Source organism: Lipotes vexillifer, unplaced genomic scaffold (assembly GCF_000442215.2).
Source record: "Lipotes vexillifer unplaced genomic scaffold, Lipotes_vexillifer_v1.1 scaffold363, whole genome shotgun sequence".
NCBI lineage: Eukaryota > Metazoa > Chordata > Mammalia > Artiodactyla > Lipotidae > Lipotes > Lipotes vexillifer.
This window is the reverse complement of record NW_006799724.1, coordinates 1908263-1921940: the sequence shown is the minus strand read 5'-3', so window position 1 is coordinate 1921940 and position 13678 is coordinate 1908263. Positions and strand designations below refer to the sequence as shown.

The window sequence follows — 13678 nt, the reverse complement described above, 5'->3', positions numbered from 1 at the left end:
GGAAAGAGATTAATTAATACATGTTCAGAAAAAGAAACCATCTAAAAAGAAACACTGAGAGAGAAAATAAATTACAAAATGAAAGGCTGTGGCCAAGATGGCAGAGTAGGAAGACCCTGAGCTCACCTCCTTCCATGGGCACACTGAAATTAAAACTATCTGCAGAGCAACTGTGAGAATGACATGAAGACTAGCAGAAAAGATTTTCCACAACTAAAGCTATAAAGAAGTAACCACAATGAGATGGGTAGGAGAGGAAGAGGTGATGTATAGTCAAGAGCCACACCTTGGGGTAGGTGACCCACAAGAGGATAATCACAATTGCAGAGGTTCTTCCCAAGGAGAAAGAGGTCCAAGCTCAACATCAGGCTCCCCAGCCAGGGGGTCCTGCACCAAGAAGATGAACCTCAAGAATATCTGGCTTTGAAGGTCAGCAGGGCTTGTGTATGGGAGAACCAGAGGGCTGTAGGAAATAGTGACTCTGTTCTTAAAGGGCACATGTAAATCTCACATGTTCTAAGTCCCAGTACAGAGGCAGTAAGTTGAAAGAAGCCTGAGTCAGACCAACTTGTTCATCTTGGAGAGACTCCTGGAGAGATAGGAGGCAGCTGGCATTCCCTCTGGGGATGGAGATGCTGGTGGTAGCCATTTTGGGAGGCTTGTTCTACTATGAAGACACCAGTGCTGGCAAGTGCCATTTTGGAATCCTCCCTCTAGCTTATTAGCACTGGGGGATGATCTTCTCACCAGGGAGCTGGCACCAGTCCTGGGATCCACCTGGGCCATACAACCAGCCTCACTGTGACCCACCATCTCCCAACAGGTGACTAGTTCCTAACCCAGCCACCACAGGCCCCATAGCCAGCCTCACCAGGACATGCTTTGCCCACCAGTTGGCTGGCATGAGACATAGGATTCCCTGGGCCTTGTAACCAGCTGCACCAGGACCCAGCTATGTCCACCAGTGGGCAGGCAGCCATCACATGAGGCACAGCCTGGCAGCCAACCAGACCAGGGGCCAGCCCTGCCTACCGGCGCACCAAAGTAGTCAGCCCTGCAACTGCAGAAGAGAAGAGCCCATGCAACCCCCATAGGGAACACTCCTAGAGCATAGAGCTCTCATGACCAGAGGGGAGTGTGCTGCTGGGCGTCATAGGATGGTACCTACATAAGGACACTTCTTCAAGATTGGGAAATGTAACTAATCTACCTAATACACAGAAATAAAGACAAAGAATTAGGCAAAATGAGGAGAGAGAGCAATATGTTCCAAACAAAAACAAAACTTCAGAAAAAGAACTAAATAAAGTGGAGATAAACAATCTACCTGATAAAATTGGGTTCAAGGTAATGGTCATAAACACGCTCAAGGAACACAGAAGAAGATGGATGAACAGTGAGAAGTTCAACAAGAGTTAGAAAACATAAAGAAGAATCAAACAGACTGAATAATACAATAACTAAAATAAAAAATACACTAGAAGGCATCAACAGATTAGCTGATACAGAGGAACAGACTGGTGAACCGGAAGACAGAATAGTTGGAATCACCCAAGCTGAACAGAAAAAAGAAAAAGAGTTAAACAAAATAAGGAGAGTTTAAGACATCTCTGGACATCAACCACACTATCATTTGCATTACAGGGGTCCCAGAAGGAGAAGAGAGAGGGAAAGGGACTGATAACTTATTTGAAGAAACAGATGAAAACTTGTCTAACCTGGGAGAGAAAATAGACATTCAGGTCCAGGAAGCTCAAAGAAACCCAATCAAGATCAACCCAAAGAGATCCACACCAAGACACATTATAATTAAATTGGCAAAAATTAAAGAATCGTAAAAGCAGCAGGAGAAAGGCAACTAGTTATGTACAAGGTGACTCACATAAGACTCTGAGCTAACTTTTCAGCAGAAATTTTGGAGACCAGAAAAGAGTGGCACAATATATTCAAAGTGTGAAAGGGAAAACTATAACCAAGAATACCTGGCAAGGCTATCATTCACATTTGAAGGACAGCTCTTAAGTTTTGTAGATAAGCAAAAGCTAAGAGTTCAGCACTACTAAACTGGTTTTACAAGAAATGTGAAAGGGACTTCTCTAAGCAGAAAATAGCACAACTAGAAATATGAAAAACACAAAAGGAAAAATCTCAGTGGTAAAGGCAAGCATACAATAAAGGCAGTAGATCAACCACTTATAAAGTTAGTAGGAAAGTTAAAAGACAAAAGTAGTAAAATCATCTAAATCCACTATAAGTAGTTAAGGGATATATAAAACAAAAAGATGTAAAATATAATATATCAAAACATTAAAAGTGGAGGGGAGAGTAAAAATGTAGGGTTGCTAGAATGCATTTGAATCTAAGAGATAATCAACTAAAATAATCATATATATATATATATGGGTTTTTACACAAGAACCTCCCAGTAACCACAAACCAAAAATGTATAATAAAACACACAAAAAAGAGAAACAAATCCAAGCATAATGTTAAAGATATTCATCAAGTCACAATGGAAGAGAGCAAAAGATTAAAGGAATGTAAAAGAACTACAAAACAACCACAAATCAATGAACAAAATGGCATTAAAGTACATATCAATAACTGCTTTAAATATAAATGGACTAAATGTCCCAATCAAATGACAGAGTGGCTGAATGAATACAAAAACAAGACCCATATATATGCTGCTTACAAGTGACTCACTTCAGATCTAAAGACACACAAACTGAAAGTTAAGGGGATGAAAAAAGTACTCCATACAAAATCTGGGGTAGCAGTACTTTTATCAGACAAAATAGACTTTAAAACAAAGACTGTGACAAGAAACAAGGAAGGATATTACATAATGATAAAAGGATTGATCCAGGAAGATATAACAATTGTAAATATCTATGTATGCAACATAGGAGCACCTAAATACACAAAGTAAATGCTAACAAACATAAAGGGAGAAATTGACAGTAACACAATAATAGTAGGGGACAATAACACTCCACTTACATCAATAGATAGATCATCCAGACAGAAAATCAATAAGGAAATACTAGCCTTAAATAACACATTAGACCCAATGGATTTTATATATACATATAACATTCTATCAAAAAGCAGCAGAATACACATTCTTTTCAAGTACATGTGGGACATTCTCCAGCATAGAACAATCACATGTTAGGCCACAAAACAAATCTAAATAAGTTTAAGAAGATTGAAATCATATCAAGCATCTTTTCTGACCACAATGAAATCACCACAAGAAAAAAACCTGCAAAAAACACAAATACGTAGAGGCTAGAAAACATGCTACTAACCAACCAATGTGTCACTGAAGAAATCAAACTAAACATACCTGGAAACAAAAGAAAATAGAAACACAATCATCCAAAATCTATGGGACACAGAAAAGCAGTTCTAAGAAGGAAGTTTATAACAATACAAGCTTACCTCAGGAAACAAGAAAATTCTCAGATAAAGAACCTAACCCACACCTAACAGAATTAGAAAGAGAAGAACATACAAAACTCAGAGTTAGTAGAAGGAAAGAAGTCATAACGATCAGAGCAGAATAAATGGAATAAAGACTAAAAAAAAAAAGGTGGAAAATATCAATGAAACTAAGAGCTGGTTCTTTGAAAAGATAAACAGAATTGATAAACCTTTAGCCAGACTCATCAAGAAAGAGAGGGCCCAAATAAATAAATCAGAAATGAAAAAGAAGTTACAACCAACATCACAGAAATACAAAGGATAAGAGATTATTATGAACAATTATATGCCAATAAAATATACAACCTAGAAGAAATATACATTCCCAGAAATGTACAATCTCCCAAGACTGAATTGGGAGGAAAATATGAACAAACCAATTACCAGTAATGAAGTTTAAGCAGCAGGACCTGAGGGCTTCACTGGTGAATTCTACCAATATTTAAAGAAGAGTTAACACCTATTCTTCTCAAACTATTCCAAAATATCAAAGAGGAAGGAAGGGTCTTCTAAACTCATTCTAGGAGACCAGCATCACCCTGATACTGAAACAAGACAAAGACACAACAAAAAAGGGAAATTACAGGCATTATCACTGGTGAACCTAAGATGTAAAAATCCTCAACAAAATATTAGAAGTCAGAACTTGACAATACATTATAAGGATCACACACCACAATCAAGTGGGATTTATCACAGGGATATAAGAATGGTTCAATATCTGCAAATCAATCTATGTGATACACCACATTAACAGTCTGAAGAAAAATCATATGACTTTCTCCATAGATGCAGAATAAAGTTTTGACAAAATTCAACATCCCGTTATGATAAAAACAAAAACCCTCCACAAAGCGGGTACAGAGGAAGCGTACCTCAACATAATAAAGACCCTTTGTGACAAACCTACAGTCAACATCATACTCAATGGTGAAAAACTGAAAGCATTTCCTCTAAGATCAGGAATAAGGCAAGGATGCCCCATCTCACCACTTTTCTTGAATACAGATTGGAAGTCCTAGCCATGGCAATCAGACAAGAAAAGTAATAAAATGCATCCAAATTGGAAAGGAAGATGTAAAACTGTCTGTTTGCATATGGCATGATACTATATATAGAAAATCCTAGAGATGCCCCCCAAAGTTATTAGAACTAGTAAATGAATTCAGTAAAGTTTCAGGATACAAAATTAATATACAGAAATCTGTCCTGTTTCTACACACTAACAATGAGCTATCAGAAAGAGAAATTAAGAATCACATTTACAGTTGCATCAAAAAGAATACAATACCTAAGAATAACTCTAACAAAGGAGGTAAGAGACTTAATACTTGAAAACTATAAGATGTTAATGAAATAAACTGAAGACAAATGGGAAGATATATTGTGCTCATGAATTGGAAGAAATAATATTGTTAAAATGACCATATTACCCAAGGCAATATACAGATTCAATGTAACCCCTAACCCTAACCAATGGCATTTTTTAGAACTAGAACAAATAATTCTAAAATTGGTATGAAAACACAAAAGACCCTGAAGAACCAAAACAATCTTGAGAAAGATGACCAAAATCGTGGTCCCTGATTTCAAAGTATACTACAGAGCTACAGTTCAAAGCAGTATGGAGCTGGCACCAAAGCAGACACATATATCACTGGAACAGAAGGGAGCCCAGAAATAAACCCACAAATATATGGTCAATTAATCTACAGTAAAGGAGGCATGAATATACAACAGGGAAAAGACAGCTTCTTCAATAAATGGTGCTGGGAAAACTGGACAGCTACAGGAAAAGGATCAAACTGATTTACTTTCTCATACCACATACAAAAACAAATTCAAAATTGGATTAAAGACTTAAATGTAAGACCCCAAACCAATAAACTCCTAGGGGAAAACAGGTAGTATGCTCTTTGACATCGATGTTAGCATTATTATTATTATTTTGATTTGTCTCCTCAGGCAAGAAAAACAAAAGCAAAAATAAACAAATGGGACTCCAACAAACTAAAACATTTTCGGACATGTAGACTATTGGCAAAACAAAAGGCAGCTTACTGAATAGAAGAAGATATTTGCAAACAATACACCCAATAAAGGGTTAATATCCAAAATACACAACGGAATCTTACAACTCATCAAAAAAACAAACAAACAAAAAAAACAAGCCAACTTAAAAATGGTCAGAGGACTTGCTCAACATGACTAATCTTCAGGGAAATGCAAATCAAAATCACAATGAGTTACCACCTCACCCCTGCCAGAATGGCTATCATTAAAAAGACAACTAATAACAAATGGTGAGGATGTGGAGAAAAGGCAACCCTCAAGGCACTGTTGATAGGATTATAAATTATTAGATGGTAGTAGCCACTACAGAAAACAGTATGGAAACTCCTCAAAAAATTAAAAATAGAGCTACCATATGACCCAGGAATTTCACTTCTGGGTATTTAACCAAAGGAAATACAAACACTAATACAAAAGATACCTGCACCCCAGTGTTCACTGCAGCATTATTAACAGTAGCCAAGATATGGAAGCAACCTAAGTGTCCATCCATAGCCAAATGGATAAAGAAGATGTGGTCACACACACAATAGAATATTACTCAGCCATTAAAAATGAAATCTTGCCATTTGTGACAATGTGGATGAACTAGAGGATATTATAGCTAAGTGAAATAAGTCAGAGTAAGACAAACACTGCATATCATGTGTAGCATCTAAAAAATAAAATGAACAACAACAACAAAATAAAACAGATTCAGATACAGAGAAGAAACAGGTGGTTTCCAGAAGGGAGGGGGTGGGAAGTGGGTGAAATAGATGTAGGGGATTAAGAGGTACAAACCTCAAGTTATATAATAAATGAATCACAAGGACAAAATATATAGCATAGGGAATATGGTCAATAATATCATAATAACTTTGTATAAGGACAGAGGATTACTAGACTTATTGTGGTGATCATTTTATAATGTATGCAAATGTCAAATCATTATGTAATATACCTGAAACTGACATAATATTGTACACTGACTATATTTCAATTTAAAAATTACAAAATGAAAAGCATATCAGTGAAGCCTGGTACAGTGTCAAGCAGCCTATTACGTCTGTAGAGAGGCAAGATAGGACAAAAAAATTTGATAATAACATCCATTATAATTGTTTCTATTCTACATAATACTGGAGGTTCTAGTCAGTGCAGTCAGGCAAGAAAAGAAAATAAAAAGGCATCCATGTTCAGTGAGAAGTTAAACTACTTTTATTTCTAGCAACATGATCATTCATGTAGAATATCAACTGGTACCTAGAATAAAACAACTAGAACTAAAAAGTGTTTTTATCAATACAAGATATGAAATGAATATTAAAAATTGTTTTTCTATATCCTAACCTCAATTGGAATTTGAAATTAAAAATACAAATTACAATAGCATAAATCATGAAATACATAGGGATGAATCTAGCAAAAGATGTATAAGAGCTGTACACTTCCAATTACATGAGTAAATGAGAAGAAAAATTAAGAAAACCTAAATAAATGGAGAGAGGTATTTGGTTCATGAGTTGGAAGACCCACTATTATCAAAAGATCAATTCTGCCCAAACTGACCTACAGAGTCAATACAATTCCAATCAAAATCTCAGCAAAATTTCTTGGCAGAAATTGACAAGATGATTTTAAAATTTATACAGAAATGTAAAGGGCTTAAATTAACCAAAACAACTTCATAATAGAAAAACAAACTTGAAGGCTAACATTACTGATTTAAACAACTATTAAAGGTATAATAATCAAGGCAGTATAATAGACAAATAGGGCAAAGAGCAGAAAAGGAGTAAATTTAGACTAATACAAATGATTTTTGACAAAGAAGCTAAGATCTCTTTAAAGTTTTTGACAACCCTGTAACTTAAGCACATAAATTGGAGTAAAAATAGATATCAAATCTTAAAGCAAAAAAATATATTAAGAAAAATATACAAATGAATTGAAAACCTCTCATATTAAAACATGATTCAAAAAGACAATTTAGAATAGCTGCATTGGAAATATCAATAATTCAAATAGCTCTGCCATTAAGATGCCTCAGGTAGCCTGTGGTGTTAACATGCCTACCATCAGTGGTCATGTTTAATGGACACTCCTAGTGCCATAATTTGATCCACTGCACTAGATGTCACTAAAATTGGCCAAGACTCCTTGAAAAGCAAATGTAATCATGCAAAAATTAAGAGGAAACCTAGGGCATGTTGTTGCTACACATAAAAGAGTGAAATTAGAACACTCTCTAACACGGTACACAAAAATAAACTCAAAATGGATCAAAGACCTAAATGTAAGGTCGGACATTATAAAACTCTTAGGGGAAATCATAGGCAGAATGCTCTTGACGTAAATTGCAGCGATATCTTTTTGATCCACCTCCTAATGAAAATAAAAACAAAAATAAACAAATGGGACCTAATTAAATGCTTCTGCACAGCAAAGGAAACCATAAATAAAATGAATAGACAAGCCTCATAATGGGAGAAAATATTTGCAGATGAAGTGATTGACGAGGGATTAACCTCCAAAATATACAAACAGTTCATTCAGTTCTATGTCAAAACAAAGAAACAACCCAATCAAAAAATAGGCAGAAGATCTAAATAGACATTTCTCCAAAGAAGACATATATATGGCCAAAAAGCACATGAAAAGATGCTCAACATCACTAATTATCAGAGAAATGCAAATCAAAACTACAATGAGATATGACCTCACACTGGTCGGAATGGCCAACAAAAAGTCGACAAACAAATGCTGGAGAGGGTGTGGAGAAAAGGGAACCCTCCTACACTGTTGGTGGGAATGTAAACTGGTACAACCACTATGGAGAACAGTATGGAGGTTCCTTAAAAACTAAAAATAGAACTATGATTCTATTTTTGGTCCAGCAATCCAATATGATCCAGCAATCCCCCTCCTGGCCACATATCCAGAGAAAACTATAATCTAAAAGAATACATGCACCCCAGTGTGCACTGCAGCACTATTTACAGCAGACAAAACAGGGAAGCAACCTAAACATCCACTGACAGAGGAATGGATAAAGAAGATGTGGTACATATATACAATAGAATATTACTCTGCCATAAAAAATGAAATAATGCCATTTGCAGCAACATGGATGGACCTAGAGATTATCATACTAAGTGAAGTCAGAAAGAGAAACACAAATATCATGAGATATAACTCATATGTGGAATCTAATTTAAAAAAATAAGAAACAAATGAACTTATTTACAAAACAGAAACAGACCTACAGATATCGAAAACAAACTTATGGGTAACCAAAGGGGAAATGTGGTGGGGGAAGGGATAAATCAGAAGCTTGGGATGAATACACACACACTACTATATATAGGATAGATAACCAACAAGGACCTACTGTATAGCACAGGGTACTCTACTCAATATTCTGTGATAACCTATATGAGAAAAGAATCTAAAAAAGAATGAATATATGTACATGTATAACTGAATCACTTTGCTGTACACCTGAAAACTAACAATGTTGTAAATCAACTATACTCCAATAAAAAAGTGGTGAAAAATTAAATACTAGAAAATAATAATTATAGTAAATTAGAATAAGCTGAGCTTGCCATATGGGTAATGAGTCCCTGATAATACTTAAAGGTAAATGTATGAAGGGCAGAATAAAAGATTACCAACATATTTCAATTTCCAATATTTAAAAAATTATATAGCAGTAGATAGCAGTATTACCAAACTATGTAAATCTTACACTTACATATAGGTTTCTCAACAACATACTACCTAAAATAATCATTTAGATTAGATTATTTTAGGTTAATACTTATTGACATGAAGAGTTGTCAATGTTATTTTGTTAAATGAAAAAGCAGTCTACAAAACAGCCTATAAGGAACAATAACATGTATTTATTGCAATATATAAATATTCATAGAAATATTATGCAATGTATGTGTATGTAGTTGTGTGTGTACGTATACCAATAAATAGGGTGGTGCTGGGATTACAAATGAATTTTCTTTCTCTTTATACTGATTTATACTCTGAATCATAAAATATTACATATTATTTAAGGTTCAAAATAGTTACTCTAAAAAAATTAACTGGTGGGGAAAAATTGAGAACTTTCTCCAAGAAATTCTGATTCTAAGAAAAACAATCAGTTATGTCATTGTTTTCTATAGGAATTACAAGTGTAGTTTATGGTGTGAGATAAAGTCAAAAGTAGTTATATCAAAAAACAGAGAAGTACTTTTTATATTATAGTTGCAATATGACCAAAATATAGCAAAAATTTTTATAACTTTCAGTTCTGTGTAATACAAATCATTTGGGGTAACTATTCTAACGTCTCACAAAGTGAACTACATTCAAATATCAAAACTATCAAAAGTTTGTCCTCAAACATCCCCAATTAGAGGTTAAAGCTCACCCTACCTTCCTGTCACTCTCTTCTCTGCTTTTACGCCATTGTTCCTCTATCCTAGCTTCTCTTCTAACATCTTCTCCGATCCTTGTTAGAAGTAACATCTCTTTTGTCTTCCATTCCTAAAGAGCACGATGTTACTGTATTCAGTATGTATTCACAATAAACCAACAAGCAAGTTAGAACAAGTCAAGAGCCTAACAGAAATCAGGTCAAGCGTAACTGAAGTCATACGTTGGCTTTAGAATGCGCTTCCTTCACTGCACTCCCATTAGGAATGCAGGGATGGTTATTTTTAACTAAAGCTAAATTTAAAATTTTTGCCTCTCCACACTGAGGGCTATAGGAGAGTTAAACAGTATCTAGTAACTTTCACCATCATCACTTTAGGAGCAGATATTAGCTCATATATGTAGTTTGTGGTGTCATCCTCATTTTATGTAACAACATGCATATCATAGCTGTGAACAAAGATCAATGTGGGTAAAGTGCTTAGACTTGAAATGACTTCAAGAAGTATGATGGACAGCTCAAATTATTTACAAATGAAATAACTGTAAACAGTTTTTCTCTCAATATTTTAAATTTGTTGTCTCTCACCTCTTCAATTTTTCTACGAAGACTAAGTTTTCTTCTTGTGTGTTCTCGCTGTTGTCTTTCTTCTCTATCCATCCGTATTAGGCGTTGCTCTTCTGCTGTGCGCTCAAGATGTTCTAATTCCCTACTTATCATATCCAAATATCTAAGTAAAAATGCAAATGTAAGTGAAGGTGAATTGGGAGTTTTCCTTATTATGGCATCATCTGCTTTGATATTCCCAAACTACCTCCTTTCTTGCTTTTTATTTCTTGAGCTACAGGAATTTTACTGTTTTTCTATCAGCTCTGTTCATGGACTTTAAGCCTGCCTGACCCATGAACTCACCATATTTTATTCATTATACAGATCTCCCTACTATATATATAAGAATCTGTTGTTATGGCCAAAACAATGATAAAATGTGAAGCAGACTGATTAAAAACATTTTGTACAGTACATATTCACAATAGGCTTAGGAATATGAGTTTGCAAAGAAGACTGAAATAACTGAAACACTGACTTCAAATCTGGAAAAATTCAGATTTGAATTTCCTTAGAAAGATGTGTGTTGAGTCCCTTGTAAATTATAAGGCCTTGAACAAATCTTCCATCTATAGTCTGGGTCTCTGGTATGTCAATCTGTATTATGGAACTACCATGGAACATAAAATCAGGTAATGCAGCTTAATTTCTCACCTTAATGGAGGAGGAGGAAAGAACTATAGTAAGAAATGGTCTTGACCATGGAAAGGTAATGATGGAATGTAAGTAGATAATATCTAAAGAGCTTGCATGTTTGTTTTTTGAGATAATGCATGTTTATATTAGTATTAAAGTTATACCAAACTCCTTTATTGACTTTGCATTAATTTCCTCAAACTTAATGCTGTCAGAGCTTAAAGAAGACCCATAAAAATTATTATTAGAGGCATGTGCTAAAGATACTTTCCCACCATCTCCTACTATAGGAAGGATTTTGGATTTGATTAATTCTTCAGTTATCAGCTTGGATTACCTCTTGAACTCCTAGAAACTCTATCTTCTCTAGTAGAAACTCGTCTTTAGCCTTGGCACCCAAGTTTCCAATTCCTGTACTTCTTGATCTCCCTTCCTCTCCATACTGAAAGAGTGGAGTTAAATAGCATCCAGTGCTTTAAAAAATTTCCTACCTTCAATTATTTGTAGTATTTTCCAACTTATTTGGGTCCACATTATATACATAAAATATGCATTAACTTCAATCTCACCTGTGCCTTATTAATCGTTCCTGGTCCTTAATAGATGGGGTGCCCTCCTGTAACAACCAATTTTGGAACTGTGCAACATCAGAACGTCCAGGTATTTGATTGTCTTCCTGTAGTTTACTTACTTGTTTTGCAAGTATTTTCTATAAAGAAAAAGTGGGTATCATATATAGGTATATGTGTGTATATATGTATATATAAATTTTTTTAAACATTTCCCAGAAAACTGTCGTTTGATATGTCTTTTCATATTTAGTGTTTAGTAAAATTCCCATACTTTGTAAATAACTAATATTGTTTAACTGTATTTAAATCTTTTTTTTTAAAGATTTTTTTGATGTGAACCATTTTTAAAGTCTTTACTGAATTTGTTACAATATTGCTTTTATGTTTTTAGTTTTTTGTCTCTGAAGCATGTGGGATCCTAGCTCCCAGACCAGGGATTGAACCCAAACCCCCTGCATTGGAAGGTGAAGTCTTAACCACTGGACTGCCAGGGAAGTCCCTAACTGCATTTAAATCTATTTTGAATCCACTGCAGACATGGACAACTGAGTAAAGGTTTCTCTCTCTGAAAATAAAAGATAAATATTTCAGCTTACTTTTCTACCCATTCTGAAGAAATTTTAAAAAATGGAAGAAGCGGAGGAGAAACTGTAGGCACAGAGGAAGAAATGGGGGGAAATATAGAACATTTAAAAGTACTGGGGAGTCATACTCATTTCTATACAACTCTCTTGACCTTAGAACATAAACTTGTAAAAGTACATATATGAGCACCTTTCTCATTTTTACCCAACTCTCTTGACTCTAATGCCTGAATTCACTCATGCAGGCACACATGTGCACACACTCTCACATGAACTTTGAGTGAAAATGTGAAAGGAAGTTACTAACTTTACCCACTCACTCTATACCAATCATTCCAGTTCACCTTTAAGGATATTTTTTACTGTATGAACACAGCTACATGTGTGTGGGTACAAATATACAGTGTACATGTTCTTTGAGTCACCTTTAGGATGTTATAACTATTCATACCGCTCCTCTCCTGTTACTTAAGCTGTTTTGGTTTCCAGCTTAAGAATCTTGCTACTACAATGGACTGTTCCCATTGGTCCCAGCTCATGTAGAAGGGACACATCTGAGTAGCAATTTAATTACTAAATTTTGTCAGCTACCACTGGCATATTAATAGATGACTTGGTCCCTTTCCTTCTCTTGGCACAAAATAGGAACCTCAAAATATTAGTTACTACTGCTCTAAATTTTTACTTGGAAAAATTAAGTTATCAAAATTCAAAGTAAAATATTATAAGAAAATACTTTGTATGCAAACCTTTCTTCCAAACTCTATGTAAAAAAACCAAATTTAAGTATTTAACTTACTTGTTCTCTTATATAGTTTCTTTCAAAGTCTAATTTTAAACTGGTAAGATATTGCCTGTACTTATTCAATTCCCTCAAGGTACATACAATCTAAAAAAAAACACACAAAGTAAGAATAACAACAAAAATATATAAATACAAATATTTTAAAATCAAAGCAATTACTTTCCAGAGCAAAAATAAAATTTTGATATTGAGTAATAAATTGCTAACAATTTTGTAAGTAATATCTCTCTAAAATTGTTAATCAATAGGAAACTGCTATCCAAGTAACATTACTTTATTAATATGACTTATGCCATGATAAAGAATTGAGTACACACAATTGGAGCTATTAAAAAATACCAATGTAATAATGTTCAACCCCAATAAGAATAGAGTCTATCAGAACTCTATCGGGCTGATTTTGCTAGATTCTTATTTTGTCTAAAGTTTTTAAAAAGTATATGGGACATAATCCTTGACAAGCATACATGCCATTAGAGACAGGGAAAGA

General features: G+C 34.6%; 1 protein-coding gene across 1 annotated transcript in view; it reads right to left on the bottom strand.

Moving 5' to 3' along the window:
* Nucleotides 1–13678, bottom strand: part of LOC103077447 (fibrous sheath-interacting protein 2) — a 121628-nt gene that overhangs the window by 103257 nt on the left and 4693 nt on the right. The window contains 4 exon segments of the mRNA XM_082931527.1: nt 9982–10092; nt 10571–10712; nt 11797–11936; nt 13183–13272. Coding sequence (XP_082787653.1) covers nt 9982–10092; nt 10571–10712; nt 11797–11936; nt 13183–13272 — 483 coding nt within the window.